The 27074-nt window shown below is 41.3% G+C and overlaps 1 protein-coding gene across 1 annotated transcript; it reads left to right on the top strand.

Annotated features, from left to right (window-relative positions):
- The first annotated feature begins 153 nt into the window (after positions 1 to 153).
- Positions 154 to 26167, top strand: LOC139759707 (uncharacterized). Its single transcript, XM_071682103.1, is given in 9 exon segments — positions 154 to 247; positions 14905 to 15044; positions 15210 to 15240; positions 15719 to 16177; positions 17430 to 17837; positions 18415 to 18981; positions 20767 to 20871; positions 23312 to 23767; positions 23770 to 26167. Coding segments are annotated over 9 exon segments (2772 nt in total). The 5' UTR covers positions 154 to 244; the 3' UTR covers positions 24373 to 26167.
- Positions 26168 to 27074: the final 907 nt, after the last annotated feature.

Below are 27074 nucleotides of genomic sequence, written 5' to 3'. Positions count from 1 at the left end.
TTATCTTTGAAAAGTGTATTTTCTATACAAAGGTTAATCATTTTTCTTGGATAACAATGTATAGATACTGAATATTGTATATATCTTTATTAGATGAATATTGAGTGAAGTAATCAATATAATCCGTATCTAGCTTTGGGTCTGAAAACATTGAGGCTTGAGCTACAGATTCTAAAGAACGTTGACTCTAGCCGAAAAGGTTCTACATTCTCCAGTTGCAGTCTACAGCAACCTTACTTACGAGATGGTATATAAGTTTTCTCATTTTCGTATCTAGCCCACTCCCTCATGTAGTAAGTCCAAAGGAGCTGAAAGAAAATATATGTAAGTAGCATATAAGTATGAGGTACCCCCCCTTGAATGAAAAACTCTCTTTTTACACGTTTATTAAAAGTGGAATATAACCCTTCCATATGACACTTTATACTTATTCGTTGCAACCTCGTTTTGATTGTGTTAGATGTGAGAATCTTTAATTACGAATACATATTTATACCTGTTGCCAAACAAGCACTCACAGAGGCCCCACCGCCAGAACGTAAAACACTGTTCATACTGTAGAAATACAAGTAAGTACCCAGCGCACCAAGGTATTCTTTAGAGTGGGGATGTGGGCACATGAAGCCATATTTTTTTGTTTCTGACTGGCCCTTCTTAAACGCTCAGACCGTAGGGCCCCAACCGCTGAGGGGCTCCCTAGTCCTCCCTTGAAATGTGGCAAAATTAAGAAAGCAGTAACTGACGTGACGTCCTTTGCCAGGTAGAGGGATAGGTAACTTTACCGTTCTGGAGCCTTTCCATGTTTCTTGGATCAAGTGTTGTGGTGAAGTCTAATTTTGTTTATAGTCTTATTCATAGTGACCTGTATCCTTGAAATACAGTTGAATGCTTGGATCTTTTGTTACTTTCCAGCTAGTTTATTCATATATATAGTTATATATATATATATATATATATATATATATATATATATATATATATATATATATATATACGTAAGTAGTGCATATGAACGTGTACTACCATATAACATACCTCCAACAGCCAGGATCGAACCCGGGTCTCCTGCGTAGGACGCGGCAATACCATTGCTTGGGCAAGTTGATTATAGCCTAGCAATAGTACTCTCGCCTCCTACGCAGAGGACCAGGGGTTGATCCTGGCTGTTGGAGGTTAGTATTATATATATATATATATATATATATATATATATATATATATATATATACATATATATATATATATATATATATATATTTTTTTTTTTTTATTATACTTTGTCGCTGTCTCCCGCGTTTGCGAGGTAGCGCAAGGAAACAGACGAAAGAAATGGCCCAACCCCCCCCCATACACATGTATATACATACGTCCACACACGCAAATATACATACCTACACAGCTTTCCATGGTTTACCCCAGACGCTTCACATGCCTTGCTTCAATCCACTGACAGCACGTCAACCCCGGTATACCACATCGCTCCAATTCACTCTATTCCTTGCCCTCCTTTCACCCTCCTGCATGTTCAGGCCCCGATCACACAAAATCTTTTTCACTCCATCTTTCCACCTCCAATTTGGTCTCCCTCTTCTCCTTGTTCCCTTCACCTCCGACACATATATCCTCTTGGTCAATCTTTCCTCACTCATCCTCTCCATGTGCCCAAACCACTTCAAAACACCCTCTTCTGCTCTCTCAACCACGCTCTTTTTATTTCCACACATCTCTCTTACCCTTACGTTACTCACTCGATCAAACCACCTCACACCACACATTGTCCTCAAACATCTCATTTCCAGCACATCCATCCTCCTGCGCACAACTCTATCCATAGCCCACGCCTCGCAACCATACAACATTGTTGGAACCACTATTCCTTCAAACATACCCATTTTTGCTCTCCGAGATAATGTTCTCGACTTCCACACATTTTTCAAGGCCCCCAGGATTTTCGCCCCCTCCCCCACCCTATGATCCACTTCCGCTTCCATGGTTCCATCCGCTGCCAGATCCACTCCCAGATATCTAAAACACTTCACTTCCTCCAGTTTTTCTCCATTCAAACTCACCTCCCAATTGACTTGACCCTCAACCCTACTGTACCTAATAACCTTGCTCTTATTCACATTTACTCTTAACTTTCTTCTTCCACACACTTTTCCAAACTCAGTCACCAGCTTCTGCAGTTTCTCACATGAATCAGCCACCAGCGCTGTATCATCAGCGAACAACAATTGACTCACTTCCCAAGCTCTCTCATCCCCAACAGACTTCATACTTGCCCCTCTTTCCAAAACTCTTGCATTTACCTCCCTAACAACCCCATCCATAAACAAATTAAACAACCATGGAGACATCACACACCCCTGCCGCAAACCTACATTCACTGAGAACCAATCACTTTCCTCTCTTCCTACACGTACACATGCCTTACATCCTCGATAAAAAACTTTTCACTATATATATATATATATATATATATATATATATATATAATGCGTGTTACCGGACTATGCTTATGGTTGGTTAAGTCGCGAGCGAGAAGTCATCATCACAAGGCTGGATTTTTCCTCTCGGTCCATCATTTTCCTGTTCCTGCCATAGCGCAGCCTCGAAGTGCTGGAGCTTCATATATATATATATATATATATATATATATATATATATATATATATATATATATATATATATATATACCAAGTAAGGTTGAGGAGAGTTATGTGGAATGATGTTTTTGTTCAGTATATTCGTGGAATGTTCCGAATGTCGAATCTGGCAACTTCCATGCAACCATGCCATGTGTTCCAGTTGGCAGTCAGTCACTAGCGTACGTTGCGTTTGCATGTGTTTGATAAGCTCCTCTCATATGTTATGAGTTGCGTGTTCGTTATAAATTTCTTTGGTTATCGGCGCCTACTATTCAGATGTTGAAATTAATCTCCTGATTTTAATTATCACCCTAATTGTACAGGAGGGGCCTTACTGCAACCTGCATTAACATCATCTTTGTACAGTGGTAAGTACCGGTATGGCTTACGTAACGATATACCAAAAATTTTGTTCAGATATGTTTTATAACTATTTGATTCAGCTTCGATTTTAGTTGCATTAATTCATACATTTTCAATAAGTGGATTTTAACTCAAAACTTTAAAAAGTGGTCATTTGGAATGGACAAGGTGGGACAAGGAAGATGAGATTTGGTGCTTTTTCTGTTTTGCTTAGGATGTGTTAGATTGTTTTCTCGCGTTGGCCACACTGTATATTGGAATGGATCACCTGAAGACAGGCCACCTTCCCACTCCTTTTTACGTTGTTAGGTTGGTACACCAAACCTAATCTGACCTATTGTAGAGGGGGATGGGGGGTTCAGTTAGTCTTCTGAGGCTTAGTATCTCGATTTACAAGGTACAGAATAATGGTATTTTTCATTTTCCCCCCAAGTGATCATAGTCACAAAATTCTTAATTTTGTTGCAGGTTAACTCGGTCGGTCAAATTCTGACCGTAGCTCAGGCACATCTAGTGTTGGGTGTTAATATGGGCAATGGGGGAATATCAGAATGTACGAGGACTTGCCAGAACCAAATTTGATTTAAAATGAAATTTGGTGTTACAAGAAAACAGATAATATCCTGTGGTAAGATCGACTCCTAATCATCAGTTGCAAGATGTTCACCGAAGGTGTTTCATACATAATATTTATGGTGGAAGTTTTAGCGACTAATCACAGAAATTATGTAAAAAGTCTCATTTGAATATTGTGATGAGACTACATGAGGTTGGTGTACAGCTGACAAAATGTCACAGGAGAATACTTACCATACAGGAAGTTTACGCGATATATATAGTATGTTTTCTCAAAGTGACGCAGTGTACATAGTGATTTACTTATGACAGTATAATTTTACAGTTAGGTTAGACTATGAAACTGTCGGACTGTTTGCGAAGGAAATTGCACGGGATGATAGATCTAGAACCAATAATACTAGGTAACAAGGGAAGTTTTGGGTGTGAATGTAAAGCTATACTTATGTATGTATTTTTGATTTCCTTTATGTTATCATAAGAATTAGTGTTGATTAGTTGAAGATTATGAATTCTATTTATGGATAGTTTTTATAGAGAGAAGTAACGAGGACTGACCGTTGTCTGAGGTGGTTACCAGGGCGTAGAGATAGGTTTGGAGCCTCGCTGCTCGTTTTAATCATGCTGAAGATTTAAGAACTATGGAGTCACAAAGTTCAGATAAAACTCAAGTATAAATATTCAGATAAAACTCAAGTATAAATATGAACTTAGCTATATTGAAATTAGAAATGCAGGAATATATTTCATCGGCTTAGCGTATTGCATGAAAAAACGCAAGCTGTACTCATAATACAGCAGAGTTTATCATTACAATACTATTTGTAATTCTTTATAAATTTCGGCGGTGGAAGATGAACAATCATTTTCTCAGACGATTTTATAGCTAGAAATCGAGGCGAAAGTTTCTTACGAAATATGAGGCCTTGTCTCACTTGTCGTGATAGTGAATCTCTATTATCGTACGAAAGTGAAATCTGTATAAGTTGTGGATCAGTTTTACTGTGTTGCAGTATTTACAAGTAACCAAAGAAAGCCGTGTAGTCAGGAGTGTCATGAGTGACGCGCTATAACCGCCTGCTTGAGCATCCAGCTGACTCCCACCAATAATTGCGCTCGTTTCTCGTGTGCACGTACGTACATTATACGTGAGCGCCATTCTCACTATCATGACGCCTCTCAGTGATGTGTTGGTGTTACTGATGGTGTGGGAACCTGTGTGTGATTGTGTCTGTATTATGGAGTAAGTAGTTTTTCACGCGCCGGGTCCCGTCTCTCTCTCTCTCTCTCTCTCTCTTTTTTTTTTCCAAAAGTAGGAACAGAGAAGGGGGCCAGGTGAGGATATTCCCTCAAAGGCCCAGTTCTCTGTTCTTAACGCTACCTCGCTAACGCGGGAAATGGCGAATAGTTTGAAAGAAAGAAAAAAAATATATATATATATATATATATATATATATATATATATATATATATATATATATATATATATATTATAGAATTAATACATAGTGCAATTATATCATAGTGACGGTAATGCAAACGAAAGTTTTAAACATTCCAAGATGTGTCACCCTGTAGATGCATGAAGTGTTCCGGTGAAAGTGAAGATTTTACCTAAGCCGCCGTGCTGTCGCACCAGTTATACATTCTGGCGAGACAAACATCCTCTCGAGAGCCGGAGAGTGAAGGGCGAAGTGAGACTCTGGTATACCGTTGGAAAATGGAGTTAAGTAATAAGGACTATGCCAAGAAGAAATATTGGATAAAGGAAATCAAGAAAAAAAGTGGTTAGATATTATGGAACTCGTTGTAAATTAATGGAACAGTTTGCTAAAAAAAAAAAAAAAATGTGAGATGTCGTTACGTTAGTCTTAGACTGATGTTAGTAAAATACATTACTAATAATGATTGGGTGTAAACATTAGCTATATCGTATGGCGTAGGAAGCATGCAGTTCTCTTTGTTATACAAACGCTCTAATTTGCAGAAGGAAAGCTGCAGATATATGAGACTTTTGGAATGATGTCACTAGATCTTTATATAGGTAGACGTCTTTATAGAAGTATCGGAATTGTTGTGATGGGTGGGAAGGGCTTCTCACTCACTTACATAGTATATTGAAGGGAAAACCGTTCCTTTCCTCTCACACATTTACCACAAACACGCCGTCCTGTTCTCTTATCTTTTTGCAGAAATCCACCATACTAAGCGAGATGATGTAATTGCCTCGTTATCAGCCCTCTCCTTGCCTATACTGACAGTGTAAAATAATAGTAAAGTCCCTCGGCCACAGAAAGAGAAAGTCCGCCCACATGCTCCTCGATTTCTCCTATGGTGAACGCGACGTGAGATGGTCGAGTCTTTTGTACGTTGATACGCATAATTGATAAGAAAATCTTCCCAGAGATATTAAGAATGATTTGAACTTCTCTTGAGTATATGTAATCGACATTATTAGAAGCAAGGAATAGAAAAACCGAGTTAGCTATCTCTGAGTAAGTCTTTGTCACGCTGAGAATGGCTTGACTTTTTAAAGTATAGCTTTGTCACGGCTGTTGTGGCTTTGTTACGGCTAATATATCTTTCACTGTCGTGGGATCGTAAGTGTTACGCGCTACGGAACGAGAAGTTTTAATGTATTCGTGAAATTTGTTTGTAAGAAGCACATTCACCCTTCCATAATGTATGACATCTCTATTTGTTGATTGCAAATTCAGTCGCAAGATAAAGTTTGACTTTTTTTTTTAAAGTGTAACTTGTAATGCATTAAAAAAAATTTTTTTTCACAAGATCAGATTCAGTAAATCAGTAGTGGCGTTTACATGCTTTTGCAATCGTCGTCCTCTAATCCGAACTTAAAGACATGCAATAATTATCTTAGATTGCTGTCTCCTCAAACGTTAGAACAAACCTACTTTGATCGTTACGGTCAAGCTAAATAACACGAACTCGTCTGAAACGAAGCTCCTACGTTAAACCGTTATAGATTGAACACCTTTAATAAGCGGTGAAAGCTCCCCAGCGATGAATTATCACTTTAGCCTTCCCGTCATTTGGTGAAAACAGCTAAATAACGATATTGTTAGAGATATTGTTGCTAGCGACGTAACGCTGTTGACGTCAACACCTGAGAATATTCAGTTGATATACAAGGAAGAGACGTAGGTAAGACGCCATTGGTACTTGTTTGTATATCATTTGACTGTTCTAAGTCTGCTATCACATTATTATATCTCCCCTGACGATGTGATCATTACACGAAAGTGCACTTGGGAACTTTATTGTTTCATTTTTCTCGTGATTATCAGCAAATACTAGATTACTGGCAACACTGTGAACTATTGATATATATATATATATATATATATATATATATATATATATATATATATATATATATATATATATATTGCTAGTAAGACAAGAGAGCAAATGGGAACTTCAGTGAAGGGGGCTAATGGGGTGGTGATAACAAGTAGTGGTGATGTGAAAAGGAGATGGAGTGAGTATTTTGAAGGTTTGTTGAATGTGTTTGATGATAGAGTGGCAGATATAGGGTGTTTTGGTCGAGGTGGTGTGCAAAGTGAGAGGGTTAGGGAAAATGATTTGGTAAATAGAGAAGAGGTAGTAAAAGCTTTGCGGAAGATGAAAGCCGGCAAGGCAGCAGGTTTGGATGGTATTGCAGTAGAATTTATTAAAAAAGGGGGTGACTGTATTATTGACTGGTTGGAAAGGTAATTTAATGTATGTATGATTCATGGTGAGGTGCCTGAGGATTGGCGCAATGCTTGCATAGTGCCATTGTACAAAGGCAAAGGGGATAAAGAGTGCTCAAATTACAGAGGTATAAGTTTGTTGAGTATTCCTGGTAAATTATATGGGAGGGTATTGATTGAGAGGGTGAAGGCATGTACAGAGCATCAGATTGGGGAAAAGCAGTGTGGTTTCAGAGGTGGTAGAGGATGTGTGGATCAGGTGTTTGCTTTGAAGAATGTATGTGTGAAATACTTAGAAAAACAAATGGATTTGTATGTAGCATTTATGAATCTGGAGAAGGCATATGCTAAAGTTGATAGAGATGCTCTGTGGAAGGTTTTAAGAATATATGGTGTGGGAGGCAAGTTGTTAGAAGCAGTGAAAAGTTTTTATCGAGGATGTAAGGCATGTGTACGTGTAGGAAGAGAGGAAAGTGATTGGTTCTCAGTGAATGTAGGTTTGCGGCAGGGGTGTGTGATGTCTCCATGGTTGTTTAATTTGTTTATGGATGGGGTTGTTAGGGAGGTGAATGCAAGAGTTTTGGAAAGAGGGGCAAGTATGCAGTCTGTTGTGAATGAGAGAGCTTAGGAAGTGAGTCAGTTGTTCGCTGATGATACAGCGCTGGTGGCTGATTCATGTAAGAAACTGCAGAAGCTGGTGACTGAGTTTGGTAAAGTGTGTGAAAAGAAAGTTAAGAGTAAATGTGAATAAGAGCAAGGTTATTAGGTACAGTAGGGTTGAGGGTCAAGTCAATTGGGAGGTAAGTTTGAATGGAGAAAAACTGGAGGAAGTAAAGTGTTTTAGATATCTGGGAGTGGATCTGGCAGCGGATGGAACCATGGAAGCGGAAGTGAATCATATGGTGGGGGAGGGGGCGAAAATTCTGGGAGCCTTGAAGAATGTGTGGAAGTCGAGAACATTATCTCGGACAGCAAAAATGGGTATGTTTGAAGGAATAGTGGTTCCAACAATGTTGTATGGTTGCGAGGCGTGGGCTATAGATAGAGTTGTGCGCAGGAGGGTGGATGTGCTGGAAATGAGATGTTTGAGGACAATATGTGGTGTGAGGTGGTTTGATCGAGTAAGTAATGTAAGGGTGAGAGAGATGTGTGGAAATATAAAGAGTGTGGTTGAGAGAGCAGAAGAGGGTGTTTTGAAATGGTTCAGGCACATGGAGAGAATGAGTGAGGAAAGATTGACCAAGAGGATATATGTGTCGGAGGTGGAGGGAACGAGGAGAAGTGGGAAACCAAATTGGAGGTGGAATGATGGAGTGAAAAAGATTTTGAGTGATCGGGGCCTGAACATGCAGCAGAGTGAAAGGCGTGCAAGGAATAGAGTGAATTGGAACGATGTGGTATACCGGGGTTGACGTGCTGTCAATAGATTGAACCCGGGCATGTGAAGCGTCTGGGGTAAACCATGGAAAGTTGTGTGGGGCCTGGATGTGGAAAGGGAGCTGTGGTTTCGGTGCATTATTACATGACAGCTAGAGACTGAGTGTGAACGAATGGGGCCTTTGGTGTCTTTTCCTAGCGCTACCTCGCACACATGAGGGGGGAGGGGGTTGTTATTCCATGTGTGGCGAGGTGGCGATGGGAACAAATAAAGGCAGACAGTATGAATTATGTACATGTGTATATATGTATATGTCTGTGTGTATATATATATATATATATATATATATATATATATATATATATATATATATATATATATATATATATATATATATATATGTGTGTGTGTACATTGAGATGTGTAGGTATATATATTTGCGTGTGTGGACGTGTATGTATATACATGTGTATGTGGGCGGGTTGAGCCATTCTTTCGTCTGTTTCCTTGCGCTACCTCGCTAACGCGGGAGACAGCGACAAAGCAAAATAAATATGAATAAATATATTGCTAGTGGAAGGTATTAAGAATATATGGTGTGGGAGGCAAGTTGTTAGAAGCAGTGAAAAGTTTTTATCGAGGATGTAAGGCATGTGTACGTGTAGGAAGAGAGGAAAGTGATTGCTTCTCAGTGAATGTATGTTTGTGGCAGGGGTGTGTGATGTCTCCATGGTTGTTTAATTTGTTTATGGATGGGGTTGTTAGGGAGGTGAATGCAAGAGTTTTGGAAAGAGGGGCAAGTATGAAGTCTGTTGGGGATGAGAGAGCTTGGGAAGTGAGTCAGTTGTTGTTCGCTGATGATACATCGCTGGTGGCTGATTCATGTGAGAAACTGCAGAAGCTGGTGACTGAGTTTGGTAAAGTGTGTGAAAGAAGAAAGTTGAGAGTAAATGTGAATAAGAGCAAGGTTATTAGGTACAGTAGGGTTGAGGGTCAAGTCAACTGGGAGGTAAGTTTGAATGGAGAAAAACTGGAGGAAATAAAGTGTTTTAGATATCTGGGAATGGATCTGGCAGCGGATGGAACCATGGAAGCGGAAGTGGATCATAGGGTGGGGGAGGGGGCGAAAATTCTGGGAGCCTTGAAGAATGTGTGGAAGTCGAGAACATTATCTCGGAAAGCAAAAATGGGTATGTTTGAAGGAATAGTGGTTCCAGCAATGTTGTATGGTTGCGAGGCGTGGGCTATGGATAGAGTTGTGCGCAGGAGAGTGGATGTGCTGGAAATGAGATGTTTGAGGACAATGTGTGGTGTGAGATGGTTTGATCGAGTAAGTAATGTAAGGGTAAGAGAGATGTGTGGAAATAAAAAGAGCGTTGTTGAGAGAGCAGAAGAGGGTGTTTTGAAATGGTTTGGGCACATGGAGAGAATGAGTGAGGAAAGATTGACCAAGAGGATATATGTGTCAGAGGTGGAGGGAACGAGGAGAAGTGGGAGACCAAATTGGAGGTGGAAAGATGGAGTGAAAAAGATTTTGAGTGATCGGGGCCTGAACATGCAGGAGGGTGAAAGGAGGGCAAGGAATAGAGTGAATTGGATCGATGTGGTATACCGGGGTTGACGTGCTGTCACTGGATTGAATCAGGGCATGTGAAGCGTCTGGGGTAAACCATGGAAAGCTGTGTAGGTATGTATATTTGCGTGTGTGGACGTATGTATATACATGTGTATGGGGGTGGGTTGGGCCATTTCTTTCGTCTGTTTCCTTGCGCTACCTCGCAAACGCGGGAGACAGCGACAAAGCAAAAAAAAAGAGAGAAAAAAAAAATATATATATATATATATATATATATATATATATATATATATATATATATATGATTACAAGAATAAAGTAAACAACATAGAAACACGAACATTCTTGAGGGAATACTGTAATGTCTTAATCCGCACCATCCCTCACCCTCATGTCCCCATTCCGCTGGTGGCAGACACCACAACACACATCTTCCTTACGCCCTCGATAAGTCTAACATTTACTACACTCTCAACACCTTTAAAATTCTTCTTGACTATGCTTCAATACACGCTTTACACCAATGAACTTTGACTTCATCCTTATAGGTCAGGTCAAAGGCTATCTTCACCTGAACTTCGACACCACTTGCCTGTATTTGACTGTAAATGTGAGGTCAAGCGTATCTTCACTAAACTTCCAACATCGTTTTTTTTTAACCCAACTTACAGGTCAGTACAGATATATTCACCACACCTTTATCAATAATGACCTTTGACCTGAGCCTTACGGTTTTCCCGCTAGGGCTAAGTTAACGGGGCTGATTATTCGAAAGAGTAAAGAGAAGAAACTAAATAAAAAAACACTTTTTCCCTTATGCAGGAAGATAAAATACAAACAGGATACGAGCTGCAACTGTACTGTTGCCACAAGGGAAATATACGTATATACAGCACCTATCAATAAGACCTGAAAACGTGGGTTTTATCTGAACGCTGAGTGTAAGATTACATGACCTGTGGCCTGACCATATATATATATATATATATATATATATATATATATATATATATATATATATATATATATATATATATATATATATATTTATATATATATATCCCTGGGGATAGGGGAGAAAGAATACTTCCCATGTATTCCCTGCGTGTCGTAGAAGGCGACTAAAAGGGGAGGGAGCGGGGAGCTGGAAATCCTCCCCTCTCGTTTTTTTTTAATTTTCCAAATGAAGGAACAGAGAATTGGGCCAGGTGAGGGTATTCCCTCAAAGGCCTAGTCCTCTGTTCTTAACACTACCTCGCTAATGCGGGAAACGGCAAATAGTTTGAAAGAAAGAAAAAGAAAGATTTTTTTTTTTTTTTTTTTTTTTGTCGCTGTCTCCCGCGTTTGCGAGGTAGCGCAAGGAAACAGACGAAAGAAATGGCCCAACCCACCCCCATACACATGTATATACATACGTCCACACACGCAAATATACATACCTACACAGCTTTCCATGGTTTACCCCAGACGCTTCACATGCCTTGATTCAATCCACTGACAGCACGTCAACCCCGGTATACCACATCGCTCCAATTCACTCTATTCCTTGCCCTCCTTTCACCCTCCTGCATGTTCAGGCCCCGATCACACAAAATCTTTTTCACTCCATCTTTCCACCTCCAATTTGGTCTCCCTCTTCTCCTCGTTCCCTCCACCTCCGACACATATATCCTCTTGGTCAATCTTTCCTCACTCATTCTCTCCATGTGCCCAAACCATTTCAAAACACCCTCTTCTGCTCTCTCAACCACGCTCTTTTATTTCCACACATCTCTCTTACCCTTACGTTACTTACTCGATCAAACCACCTCACACCACACATTGTCCTCAAACATCTCATTTCCAGCACATCCATCCTCCTGCACACAACTCTATCCATAGCCCACGCCTCGCAACCATACAACATTGTTGGAACCACTATTCCTTCAAACATACCCATTTTTGCTTTCCGAGATAATGTTCTCGACTTCCACACATTCTTCAAGGCTCCCAGAATTTTCGCCCCCTCCCCTACCCTATGATCCACTTCCGCTTCCATGGTTCCATCCGCTGCCAGATCCACTCCCAGATATCTAAAACTCTTCACTTCCTCCGGTTTTTCTCCATTCAAACTCACCTCCCAATTGACTTGACCCTCAACCCTACTGTACCTAATAACCTTGCTCTTATTCACATTTACTCTTAACTTTCTTCTTTCACACACTTTACCAAACTCAGTCACCAGCTTCTGCAGTTTCTCACATGAATCAGCCACCAGCGATGTATCATCAGCGAACAACAACTGACTCACTTCCCAAGCTCTATCATCCCCAACAGACTTCATACTTGCCCCTCTTTCCAAAACTCTTACATTCACCTCCCTAACAACCCCATCCATAAACAAATTAAACAACCATGGAGACATCACACACCCCTGCCGCAAACCTACATTCACTGAGAACCAATCACTTTCCTCTCTTCCTACACGTACACATGCCTTACATCCTCGATAAAAACTTTTCACTGCTTCTAACAACTTGCCTCCCACACCATATATTCTTAATACCTTCCACAGAGCATCTCTATCAACTCTATCATATGCCTTCTCCAGATCCATAAATGATACATATATATATATATATATATATATATATATATATATATATATATATATATATATATATATATATATATGTATATTTTCTTTTTTTTTAACTATTCGCCATTTCCCGCGTTAGCGAGGTAGCGTTAAGAACAGAGGACTGGGCCTTTTTTGGAATATCCTCACCTGGCCCTCTCTGTTCCTTCTTTTGGAAAATTAAAAAAAAAAAAAAAGAGAGGGGAGGATTTCCAGCCCCCCGCTCCCTCCCCTTTTAGTCGCCTTCTACGACACGCAGGGAATACGTGGGAAGTATTCTTAATCCCCTATCCTCAGGGATAATACATATATATATATATATATATATATATATATATATATATATATATATATATATATATATATATATATATATATATATATATATGTATATATATATATATGTATATATATATATATATATATATATATATATATATATATATATATATATATATATATATATATATATATATATATGTATATATATATATATATATATATATATATATATATATATATGTGTGTGTGTGTGTGTGTGTGTGTGTGTGTGTGTGTGTGTGCATTGTAAGTGTGTATGTATGTATATGTGCGTGTGTGGGTGTGTATGTATATACATGTTTATATGGGTGGGTTGGGCCATTCTTTCGTCTGTTTCCTTGCGCTACCTCGCTAACGCGGGAGACAGCGACAAAGTATAATAAATATGAATAATGTATTTATACACTAGTTGAAGTGCTGCGATTTATTTTTACTGCAGCATGGTAGACTGTTTATAGCTCAGGCACAAGGCATATAGTGGGGCCAACCAATACCATGTGAAGAATAAGTGTAGATTTGCTGGTGGGTCTGGGTGAAACATGCAGAGGCGGGATGAAATGTTTGAGGAAGATTTGTTACATGCATCATTCGTAGATACGATCTATGGATGTGTGTGGGTGAGAAAGTCAACTCTGGAGTTTTTAGTTTAATTCCCAATCTATTTTTTTTTTTTTCCGTCTCTAGTTCTTAGTTTAACTGTGCTAATATCCCAAAGCAGGAATCTTGTTATTAATGAGAAAGAATTATAGTATACCAGTGGTAGACGATTGAAATGAACTGATAAATGAAATTGTGAATATTGACAACATGCAGAAAGTTCAAATGTTTTATAATAAATTGCAAGAGATGAGGTCTTGTAAGTGTAGGTAGACAATGAAACATATACGCTTGGTTCTTCTCGATTGTAGACATCCCGTGCTGTACATATAGTTAGATACAGATCAATATTTATACACGTACACAGCGTTATAGGGAAAGGCCAAAGACCTTAAATTTCTTACCACGAAAGAGAGAAGAGTGAGAGGTGAGGACCATACAGTTTTTCTACACTTGAGGTGGAAGAAAGATTCGGTGTTAGAAGTGTTAAAGAACTTAAGGTGCAGGTAAACAACAAACTTATTAGAAAAGATTTAAAAAAGTTCTTTTAAAGAGTAAGCTTAATGGGTGAATTGAGATCATGAATTTGAACCACATAGAAAAGTTGTAAAAGTGTTACTAATGTAGAGAATGCTCAGAAGATATAGGGCCACTCTACCCGTTCTGTACAAACAGGTAATTACAGATTTCCATTACAATTGTTAGGTAGATGTTTACATGGGTAGGTGTTACACAACTCCACCTGCAAATGGTTACCGCCTCGATAAGGTCATCTTCGGCAAGGCTGTATCATCGCCAGTGGACAGAAATGTGTACAGTTTCGTTTAGTAACTTGTTGTTGCAGAGGGACACCGATTCATCTCATCACAAGATTCCTTCGTGTCCGAGATGCAGCTTTCATATTGAAGACGTTAACATTTCTTCCTAACTTGTCTTCCTCCCGCATTAAAGACATACACGACATTACCTCAGTACTGGACCAGTGGTTTCGATCGGTGCCCGTGACTGTCCGGACTCCTGTTCCACGTACTCCGTAGAAGTGATTATAGATATAATCTTTCGTCTTTCGTCCACTCAGTAGAAATAAATTGTCATGGTCTCCCTTTTTACAGATGTTGCCTCAGGCGGCAGTTCTCCCGTTTTCTGCGGTGCTGTGCATCGTGTCTGGTAGCCACCCGCAGCCAGACACACCGCCAGGGTCTATGATCTTACCTGATTTCACCGGACTTGCAACACCAGACACATCTCACGAGTAAGTATTTATCACGGTGCATTTTTTATTATTAGTGAGCCATGGAATGCATTTATTCAGATGATACTTTGAACCAAATTTGAAATTCCTTTAACCTCAAAATTGGTAGAAGTAATATCCAGTGTTTTTTAAAACATTGATGATATGATAAATCTCGTGTTTCAGATTGCCCACCTCCAGCCTCAACGAGGTCAAGGTACGTGAGGTTTTGAGTTCAGAAACGTGTACATAAATTCAGTTTAGTGTTCGCTTATACATTGTTGACAGAGGGATATTGTTGCCACCATGTTCACTTGGCTAGACTTTCCTGTGGCCCCGAAGGGCCTCAGAGTTCATGTATATGTAGGTTTGGTCAAGCTTGTTGTTTATATAGGGAATGTCATGCCCTTGTATGGGACTGGTCAGTATATCATGACTTTTTTTACGTAATTTGTGTAACAGGGCACGCAAGCACTGTGGATATGTTTCCCGCCAGATATTATTAGACATTTTAGCTAGCCTAGGACTCGCGGAGACCCATTGATGAACACGGTATTCATACTTGGTAAACCTACAGCTGGTTTACAGTAGAGTTTGTAACGTCATTATTGCAGCTGGTACGGATCAGTCATGGGTGGTGCAGGGCGTAGATTTGATGTTCGTTTGTGGTAAATGATGTATTTTTCCCGGTACAGGTGCTAGAGCTGGTGGTCCCCGCAGGTGTGGATGGCAACTATAGCCACCCTGACACATCGCCTCCGCCGGGCCTCCTGCACGGGGCGCTGGACGACTTGGTTCCCAGCAGTCACGACAACTTTGTCTCCGAGTTCGACGATCACTTCTCCCAGCACCGGCCGTCCGGCGGCCAGGGGTCAGGGCTTCAGGAGCGCCAGGACAGTGTTGCACGACCCCTGCAAGACAGAGTCCCAGGTCGTGAAGCAAGCCGAGGTCGTCCGCGACCACCTGATGGCTCGAGGACACTTCCATCTAGGGCTCGACAGCAGCAGCCACAGCAGCAGCGGGAGGATCAGGACGTCCAGCGGCAGCTTCAGCAGCAGCTTCAGCAGCAGCTGCAGCAGCAGCAGCAGCAGCCACGCCCACAGCTCACACCCTCCCACCCAGACATTAGCGTTATCCCCCTGCAGCCGCTGGAGGTGAGAAGCCCCACCAGAGCCTGGCTCATGTATTGCTTTGAAAAGTTAGCAGCAGCTGTGTCGTCGCTGGCAGATGTGTACCCCTTGAACACGACGAAACGACCCTTAATGGTTGATGGCGTGATCTATGACGTAACTCTTAAGGACCAGGTCAAGCTTGGGTCACGCCACCACACTGTCCAAGGGTCGAGTCATCAGTGTTAAAGGGTGGTAACGTGTTACTCCAGAGGCTATATTCTCAGACTGCGACTTGCTCGTGTTGTAATATTTCTACAGAACTGATAGTAACCTGGTCATTCTAGAAGTTGAGGAAGTCAAGCTTTGGGTTGAAGTCAAGTTTTGATCACCTAAACTTTATATATATTTACATGCACAGTGTGTGATCACTTGTTTACTTAAGAATTATTTCATTATTATTATTATTTATAATTATTATCGGTATTATATGACACCAAGAACTTTTCCGTGGTTTCCTGCAGCTTCAAGGCTGGATTACATTCAGTAGCAGGGGAGCTTTTATGATACACTTTCTTGCACGGGAGTAAGAGATGTTGCTTCGTCTGCTGCTTCATAACTCAACAGAGACATCTCGGGCCTGAACTCGCCTGGATGTTGAAATTCTTTTGGAAAACAGATGACTTTGAAATTGGTCCATACCTTCAAAGTTTAATGAATTTCTAGAAGTAACAGCACTTTTTTATTTAGATAAAAGTTGTGTTCGTAGAGATGATTATTTTCCTGGCATTTTCACTCTCAGTTCTTCCATTTTCATCTTTCCTGAATGCCCACAGCTCAGCCTTGTCATTAGTCTGTATGACCTGATGGAGCAACATGTATATGTGTTCCCATAATTTAAGAACTGGTCACATTGAAAGATGAAGAGTATGGTTTATATGGTATGCTTCATAACACCTGATTGTGTGTCAGCCAATAAGATCTTGTATGTCTTGTATTTAGTCACGCTTCCGTGTCACTGTGGGTATGTAACCGAGCTTAGTTTTGAACCGCTTCAGATTTACTTTACCCTTCACTTCGAAGATAGTATGTTCAGAAGCTCAAAATGTGTTACATGTATACTGTAAAAGTGTTTTACTTGGACTCTTCGTTTTCCCTTTAATAGGTTATTTATTCTCTTCAAGAAATCGAGTTTGTTTATGTTTGCCCTGTGTATATGTTTGTATTTTTGTTGCACACTTTTGACAATGATTTTTGGCTTAGCTCACCATTACCAGACGTCTGATCCTCTTTGCAGGACCACGATGGAGCCAATGACTGGCCAGGGGAGAGGTTCCCTCCCTACATTGATTCCTTCCCTCCATTTCCTCCTCAGCAGGGAGCTTCCACTACCCTCCCACCACCCCAGATTTCTCCACAGTTCCAAGCTTCCCGTGTTCAGCAGAGCCCTCCTTTACCCCAGCCTCCCAGGCTCCGTCCAGTTCCCAGCCTCCACACGTTTCCCAGACTCAGCGGGGTCCTCAGGCTCTCCAGTTGCCAGGTACCCATCAAGCAATCTTGGGAGAAAGAGCACCTCAGATTTCCTCAGCTCCCCAGGGACTTCAACCTCACAGAGCTCCGCACAGTTTCGCAACTTCCCAGTCTCACAGAGTTCCCCCAGATACTCAGGCCCTTCATGTTGTCTCACCTCCCCAGCTGGCAGAGGGTCTGACAGCCCCCCAGCCTCCTGAAGGCCTGACATCCCCCCAGGTATCCTCAGTTTTCCAGGCTCCTGAAAACTTCCAGATTGTCCAAGGCCCACAGGCCGCTCCTCAACCCCAGGGTTCACAAGTTCATAGGATTCCAAGGGGTCCTCGTGTCCCAAGGGGTCCTCCTCTAGGTCCCCAGGTCCTCCTCAGGCGCCCGCTCCGGGGAACCCGTCCTTTGAGGCCGGGAAGAACACCTCATCGCACAAGAAACCATTTCAGAGGGCCTCGACTGCCACAGGTGATGAGCTGTTTAATGTCCATGAAGAGAAGCTGTTCCAGAAATGATTGATAGTTATGTGATGATGATCTTGGTAATAACGTGATTATGATACTGTAAAATGCTTCATGATTAAGAATGTACACTTAGGACTATAAGGTTATAAGATAGTAATAGACGCATCAACATATTTGGAAGGCATGAGATGTAGAGGAAGGGTATCATATCTGTGCTGATACACTTCTTGATTTTTATAGACTTACCTGTTCACTGTACCATATTCAATGTCTCTAGCTAACAGTCTTCTCCTTCACCAGGCACCATCGTCTCGGGACAGCAGGCAGATTAGAAGTCCATTAGCAGCCAGGCCTGAGGTGCAGCAGCCGCCAGGAGAGGCTAGGGTGCTCCCCTCCAGACGTCCATCGCATGACGTCGCCCACACCTCGTCCTTGTCCTCAGGTGAAGTGGTAGCTAGGAGGAAGGAAGAGGGTCGAGAAAAAGCTCTTGATATTAACCACCTCTCTCCCACCTCCATCGTAGAATTCACCAAAGTTCCTAGTTTCATCCATGACTTTGTAGAGAAGTCTGATATAATCGAGTTCTCGCATTCAGACCTGGTCAGGGGTCAGGAAGGTGTTCGAAACAGCTCGAAACAACATTCCAGAGCTGTTAGGAAAGGTAGTCGACCTGGTGTTGTAGAGACACTGAGGAACAAGCTGCCGCGGTCGTTAGGGCTGGACAGTGTGGGCCGGAAGGTGCAGAAGAGGCTGAAACGGTTGGTGGGCGGGGCGGCGGCTCGAGCCTCTCTGGTGGGGCAGGTGGCTGGCGAATTGCTGGGGGCGGGTGTTGTGGCTGCTGGCCAGGCAGGCCAAGCCCTCGGCCAGGTGAGATGCATGACACTGCTTTGTTACCACACCCACACCACACCCTGGTCACACCTTCCACTCCGACATCCTTGATGCTACCCTTGGTAGCACACCACACCATTGCATTACATCCCGTGCATGTTACTCCAAGATCAGTGGACCAGTTTACATAAAAGTTAACCTCACTTCTTGCTTGTGTTCACAAATATAGAGCATTTTCCAAAGACAGTAGCAATCTTTTGATGGTTTTGGCGACAGATTTTAGTTATATCATTTATTACTTCCATTCGTCCTTTTTCATATATCAAATTTTATGATTTTCCTTTATTTCTGCCCCAGATCACAAAACTCGAACTTTCGTCCAGCAGTCAGTGTGGCTGGAGTTAGTTGTGTATGTATTAAATACGTAAACCTCATGCTGTAATCTGTCAGAGATGTTCAATTTAGAGATCCCGTTTATTCATGTGAAGAACCATCTTTTCGAACGATGATCAGGTGATGCATAGTGTGGACGATGTTGCCGTTGTAACACAGAGGCAGATTGTATATTCTGAATGGAAGATTTTATGAAGGAAATGGACATGGAAGGAGAGAGAAGCTCTCATGACAAAGTTATAGCTGGGATGCAGCCGAGATCTTAACCCAGGAGAGAACACTGACGCTAACCACAGTTACGCAGCCTCGCACACATGCATGAACACAAACACCACTTGAACTCCAACGCCTAGCTAGGATCGTATAGTATCCTAACATAACTTGCACTGAAGAATTATTATTGCACAACTTACCTTTCACTGAGCAAGCATGAAACCTAAGATCTTTTATTTCATTTTGAGAATATGCTTACATTTCATAAGATATCCATTAAAATCATGTGTTTTTTGATGGAATTAACTGCCTGGTAGGAAAAGAATGCTTAACGAGGTAGATCACAATCTCATACCCAACACATGGTTATAGCCGCTGAAGACGTCATATTTCCAACTTGTGCACCAGCCACTTTATATCATGACAGTATAGTTCATTGGTACATTACTGGCTGGTGAGTGTAAGAATGACCATATACAGTAGCAGTGTTGTTATGGATGACGCCAGACATTGTCACTTAAGGTATATACATTCTTTGGTCGTTCACATGCATTGCATGATCATCACAATAGAACCCACCAATTGTAAAAGTAATGTAATTTAACCAACACTGAATTCCTTCACCATAACACAACAGTTGAATGTTTCATTATTGCAAAATTTGGTAATCCCGGAAGTGAACGGCGGGTGTACCATTGTGAAGTGATGTAACTCTTGTAGTATTGCTTAATGACCAGCTTCTGATGGTCGAAGATCTCTGTGTGACGTCACATTTTTCTTGCTGATCCCTGATTCCTCCAGTATGTGCACTTCTGAAGCCCTTGTTTCCTGGGAGCATGGCTATAAGGTCCATCCTGTGGGGTTGTAACCTAAACTAACCAAATGTAATTTATAGTCCAACCACATATTAACTAACCTAATGTCATAAATAATCAAACAATTTTAACTAACCTGACCCAATACGTAAGCCAACTACGTTTTATCTTACACAAACTAGCCACATCTTGCCTGATATTTAAACCAGCTATAATATAATTAATGTAATATGAATAACCCAATTCTCTTTCACCTAACCTAATACTGTACATAATCTAACTTGATCTTATCTTACGTAACCTAACCAAAGCCAACTCTCGATTGATTCCGGGACAAAGTGTATATAGCCTTGCAATAAACTAACAACCTGCTTGTATTTTGGTTCCTCTTGTGGTGCAGGCGATGTCTAAGCATGCTGAAGGTCCTCCCTCCTACGAGACCCACACCTTCGCCAGCGGCCTGGAGCTTACTGTACCCCACGAGGATCATGTCACCCAGCACAGGGTAGGTCGCCGCGCCGTGTGGTTGACAGGCTAGGCTACTGGGCGGAGGATGGTGGTGGTGGTGGTGGTCGCCACAGGTCACGGACGGAGCAGTCTGGGTAGTCTACAGTTGGAGTAAGTTGTGGTGCCTGTACTTGGTCGTGACTCACAACGCCTGTGTTTCATGCAACAAATGATAAATATGTGACGTCGAAAATGTGGTAGGTTCTCAGAAGGAAGTTTTAACATAGGAAGTGTTAACATAGGTAAATTACCATTTTTTTTTTGTGTAGAACTTTTAATTTTCCTGGATTGCTTTTTCCCTTTCATGATTTGTGAGTAACAATTTAGGTACAGTTACTTGTATAATCTTTGGTGTGGTTTTAAAAGTTATTTAATTCTTTTTTTTTTAAGAAAAGGACAATTTTGAAAATCCACAAACAGATGAATAGCCATTGAAAATTGAAACCTTTGGGAAAAATGCAGCAAAGTGAACAGTTCAGATTTCAGTTCATATGATGTGGACGGCTGAGGAACAAATGAAGTTCTTTATCTGTGGTGGAAGGCCCTTAGAATGCAGGTGTTGAGTTCATCCTTGGGCCCAGCAGGTTGGTGTTTGGACGGCTGAAGTCAAAATTCCCTACACATGGCACTTTTACTTGGCTGTAATGTAAGTGACATAAAAAGAACTAAGTTGGAGGGTTGTATATTGTCAGTTGGTTTGTATTTAGTAACTTGTTTGAAATATAGAGATGGACGGTGTCCAGACCGGACGTGAGATGGTATAACTTGTTCGTGTCTGGGCAGATTGTCTAGTGGGGTATAAGACTGGTTTATAGGATGTATGTTTAGGGCTTGTCTGACTAGCTCATTGTGAATTTGTCGTGTATTGTGGTGGTTGTAGCTTGGGAGGGGGGAATCTTTGAATGGAAGTTGTTGAAGTACGAGGCTTATTAGCAACTACAAATATTTGACACCCGCACAACGAATAAAACAACTTTCATTAGTCCGACTTTAACATGCTCGGCACCCAGTTCTTTGAAGCAGCTCTAACTCTTTACCACTTCACAACCAGGCACCGATCCCCATGCAGAAGTATAAGGCTCAGGTCATAATATATAAAGTTGTCAAGGTAAACCATGGAATAGTTTAAGATTTTTCTATGAATGATGGACCCTATACTTTGATGCATTATATATGACGGTTAGAGAGTGGATGAGAGTAAAAGAGGTCGTTTTCGTCTTTAACTGCTGCTTCCTCGCTGAGGCAGGATAAACATTTTCGCAATACATTATTTTTTCATTACATGCCAGTGGCAATACCTGTGATTCAAACACACACACACACACGATTGATTTGTTTATGCTTTGGGTGATAAAGGAAGTAAATGCAAGTCTTGGTGAGTAGCGATTACGCAGTCTATAGGGATGAGAAGGCCTGCGAATAGAGTCAGTTGTTGTTTGCTGATGATACAGCGTTGGTGGCTGATTCGAATGAGAAACCGCAGTAGTGACTTGAGTTTGGAAGAGTGTGAAAGGAGGAAATTGAGAGTAATTGTGGATAAAAGCAAGATTATTAAGTTTAGCAGGATTGAGGGTCAGGATAGATTTGATGTGAGTTTGGATGAAGAAAAGTTAGAAGTGGTGTTTTAGATATCTAAGAGTAGACATGGCAGCGAATGGAACCATGGAATGGGAAGTGAGTCATAGAGTGGGTGACGGGGTACTGAAGAATATGTGGAAAGAGAGATCAACTAGGAGAGCAAAAATGGGTGTTTGAAGGTATTGTAGTCTCAGTGATATTATATGGATGCGAGGCATTGGCTACAGATAAGGCTGTGAGGAGGGTGGATGTGTTAGAAATGAAATGTTTGAGGACATTATGTGGTGTGAGGTGGTTTGATCGACTTAGTAATGAATGGGTAAGAGAGATCTGTGGTAATAAAAAGAGTATGGTTGAGAGAGCTAAAGAGAGTGTGATGAAATGGTTTGGACATACGGAGAGAAAGTGAGATGTTGACAAAGAGGATATATGTGTCAAAAGTGGAGGGAACAAGGAGAGCGGGGAGACCAGATTAGAGATGGAAGGGATGGAGTGAAAAAGATTTTTGAGCGATCGGGTCCTGAACATGCAGGAGGGTGAAAGGCGTGTACGGGATAGTGTGAATTGGGAGGATGTGATATACAGGGGTCGACGAGCATGTGAAATGTCTAGGGTAAACCGTGGAAAGGCCTGTGGGGCCTGGTTGTGGATAGGGAGCTGTGGTTTCGATGTATTACACACGACAGCAAGAAAATGGTAGTGAGCGGATGCCGGCTTGCTTTGCCGTTTCCCTCGTTAGTCATTTGTGCTTGGTACTCCAACCCAGCGGATGAAAATGGGACTGTATAGGGAGCTATGCTGTAGTTATGCAGTAGATACAGTTGTCGCTTATTTGTTCATAGTTGTTATTTTTATTTCAGTTTGGCGTACGCTTCGACTTGTCTTCCAGGTACCCGGGCAGTCTGCTTCCCGTGGTGGGTCTGGGCATCGACACTAATGTATTGGCCAGACGCCTTCCTGACGGCCAAGACCCTCCACCTGCCTTCCTCGCGCCCTACACCCACGCTGACAGTAGGCGCCACACCCTTCCCAGCTATTATGGGGGCCCACACTATCCACACACCCGTACCGGAGGCTATCCAATCCCACCCATGCACTACAGTGGCCCAAGCCACCCACCTGTCCGCCATGGCAGCCCGCCACTACACAAGGGAGGCCCACCACAGCCACCCTCACCCCACAGCCACGAAAATTACATTGAAAGCCATTTCAGTATTGACCATCTTGACCATAGTGACGTATCTGCTGAAGACTGGCTCGTCGTCAGCACCCCACACCTTGACGGTCAACTGGACAAGACTACCCCAGCGACCAGCCCAAGTATACACCTGAACCCCTGGACTACCTCCACCGCCATTCAGGGAGACCCAGTCCGCCTCACCGTCGCCCCAGACTTTGTAGAAGTGGTCGATCGGGATCTGTTGATCGTGTCTACATTCCCGGCCCTCAGCCATACGTGGCCTGTAGCCATGCGTTGACCCCTCTTCACCATCACAACCCATCACCAGTTCTTAAACCTAACCATGGCGACGTTCATGACTACCCGGACAATATCGACGAGATTAAAGAAATCATTAATGATCCCTCGTATCCTGCAGAGTACTACAGAGAATCCTATAGACCGAAGGATTTAAGGAGTAGAAGATCTAGGACGAAGAATCCCATCAGCAACTCTGCCATGGAATTACATGTTCCTATTATTAGGCCAGACGGGTTAGACATTGAAGCTGAGCTGAATCCCTACACAGGAGCAGAGGACTTACGACAGTCGATCGCACAGAAGGAAGATGAGTTCATTGTTCTTGATGCTATAAGTCAGAGTGACCAGGAGAGTTACTTTGACGAGGTCCGTGTTTTTCAGGACGAAGGTAGACGAGTTTTCTATAATGATACAACGAAAAGACGAATACATTTACAGTAGTAGACGTGAACAGGTACAGAACATTCACTGTATTGCTAGACTTGGGATAACATGTGAAAAGTTTCTTTTTTATATTTTGATGTACTAGAAAAAAAAAAAAAAAAGATTACGTACATTGTAGGTCTGACACATCACTCCTACCTAGTAACGTTTGACATCAGTATGATATTACCTTTCTTGAGCAGCAGTTGCTGGTGCATTAGATGGCAATGATTTACGTCGGTTATTGACTTCATCTTTTCGCAAGCTTTTATTTCATATTGACGACGTTCTGTATATGATGAAACTAGGATTGTGTCAGCTTTTCAGGGTGCGAGATGTTCTAAGCATTTCATTTATCCACATTAAATTTGACCTTTCCACCTCGTTCATTTCTTCGTCTGTCATGTTGTGACAGTAGTGTCAGACAAGTAAGACGCTGGAGTTATGATGTGGTCAGCCCAGCTGGCCTGGAGCTGGCCTCTCGCCTGTCTTTGTTTCGTAGTTTATATTTGTATTTCAAGCTTTAATTTGCCCTCATTTAGTTTAGCTTTTAAAAAAAAACAAAAAACTTATGTATAAGTCGGAGGTATGAGATAGGCTGCTACTGTAGCTGTTTTGTGGCAGTTAGTTTTAAGGCTGGTCTTGGTTCTCGAACCGGTATAGATGTACATGCAGGACTGGCACGGCGTTCTCAGATTCGTTGGTGTTCGCAACACGAATGGATGACGGGAAGGACAACTGACTCGGTTTGGCGTAAGTTTCGCGATACAAGCGATTTCTTACTGCAAATCAGGATCCAGGTGATCATATGAATATCATCACAGATACCACAGTACCATTGTAAATCCAGGAACCCTTTAGCCGTATGAAGATAATAAGCTTCCTTTCTGTGAAGTAAGGTGCAGTAGTTAGCTTGCACTACATCCTAGCACAAATGTTACCAGGAAAAACAGATATTACATGGCTCGGTGACTTACGTTTCTCCAGCACATATAAAAGAAATCAGTGTCTAGCATTCTGGATATGCACATATATACCAATTTGGTATAATATATTGTAATCAAACAGGTAAAGTTAGGAACAAGGAAATGAGTGATTAGGCTTACGACAATATGGTAGTTTTACATTGATTTATGCTTATAGCTTGTAAGTTTATGTAGATGGTAGAATTTATGAACAGTTTTGAAAGTGGTCGTTGCTTGAGGCCTCAGTCCACAGTATGACATGAAACTCTCTCTTAGAGTACTCGAATTTGATTAGCGGCTGAATCACAGGATCCAAATCACTTTTAATAAGTTTATTTACTTCTAATAATTACAGGAGTATTTCAGCATTTGCTGTTAATTATTTATAAGAAATTGTGATATTGTCCAACCTGCCAACCATCAGGAATGTTCAACCTGCCACCCATCAGTAATGTTCAACCTGCCAGCCACCTGTAATGTTCAACTTATCAACCATCTGTATTCCTGATGAAAGAAGGGTATTTGTAAAGATATTTTTCAGATTGTAAGGTAACATGGTCATGTAAGTATGGTGTTGTTAACAATTCGTTTAGAAAATGTTTATCCTACTTGTCATCTTATATATATATATATATATATATATATATATATATATATATATACCCAGGACACTTTAGTTTTAGCTTCCTTCAACTGTAAGGGTTTACTCAGTTTAGAAACTTGGAGATGATGATATTCTGGAGTGAGACTAACCAGCGAAACTGAACTCGTTTTTTCTTTGATGATTTTGCAACCTCACGACACACGATTGTTACCAATTTTTATCGAATACATGATTTGAAAATCTTGTTTTATTTCCTTCATTGTCACTCATGCACCTGGGGAAATTCTTAGGTAAGTTTTATGCCTAATTTATCCCCTCCCCCCTTTTTAGACAGGGTAGCTGGTGGACAGGAAGTAAACACTACTTGGTATTATAAGCCCATTATTTGATACAAGTAAACAAACACTCCATAATTGTCGACACTTCAAATTGTGCCAACCGTGCTCTCACAAACCTCAACATGGTTTGTATCTGCACCATTAGAGTGATCCTTCAGTTGGGACGAACAATGTAATATATAGTTTAGCAAGTGTTTCATGTAATGGTTCTCTGGCATTAACCTCTAACTTGAAATTAAAACATGTTCAGACAACCAGTTATATATGCCATTTCTCTTTTCGACAACATTGTCACTCGTCAGAATCGATTAATCGGCCCTTTGAGAGATTATCAGATGATGGACTGTGGTCTACCTTAATTAATATACTACTGGAAAGGGGATGTGGAAACATTGAAATTATATTCTGTGAAAGTGTGAGTTTCACATTAAGTGGCCTTACAGCTAGAAGCGAGTTTATATTGTAAGTTGCTTACCAATGTTATTGGGTTATAGTGGTAATTAGTTTTTACTAGACCAGAAGGTTATATACTTTAATGATGGGCTAAAACTCAAGAGGTAAAGAACCATTATGGAGGGCCATGAATATTTTCACTTTGTGCTTAGACGAGTTTTTGTAAGCATTCGTATAATGGTAATGAGACTGCTGTACAGTAATGGTTGTGAGGCTGCTGTACAGTAATGGTAGTGAGACTGCTGTACAGTAATGGTTGTGAGGCTGCTGTACAGTAATGGTAGTGAGACTGCTGTACAGTAATGGTTGTGAGGCTGCTGTACAGTAATGGTAGTGAGACTGCTGTACAGTAATGGTTGT

The sequence above is a fragment of the Panulirus ornatus genome, chromosome 34, assembly GCF_036320965.1.
Source record: "Panulirus ornatus isolate Po-2019 chromosome 34, ASM3632096v1, whole genome shotgun sequence".
Taxonomy (NCBI): Eukaryota; Metazoa; Arthropoda; class Malacostraca; order Decapoda; family Palinuridae; genus Panulirus; species Panulirus ornatus.
Note: the sequence above shows the minus strand (reverse complement) of the source record. Positions and strands in the feature narration are given on the sequence as shown.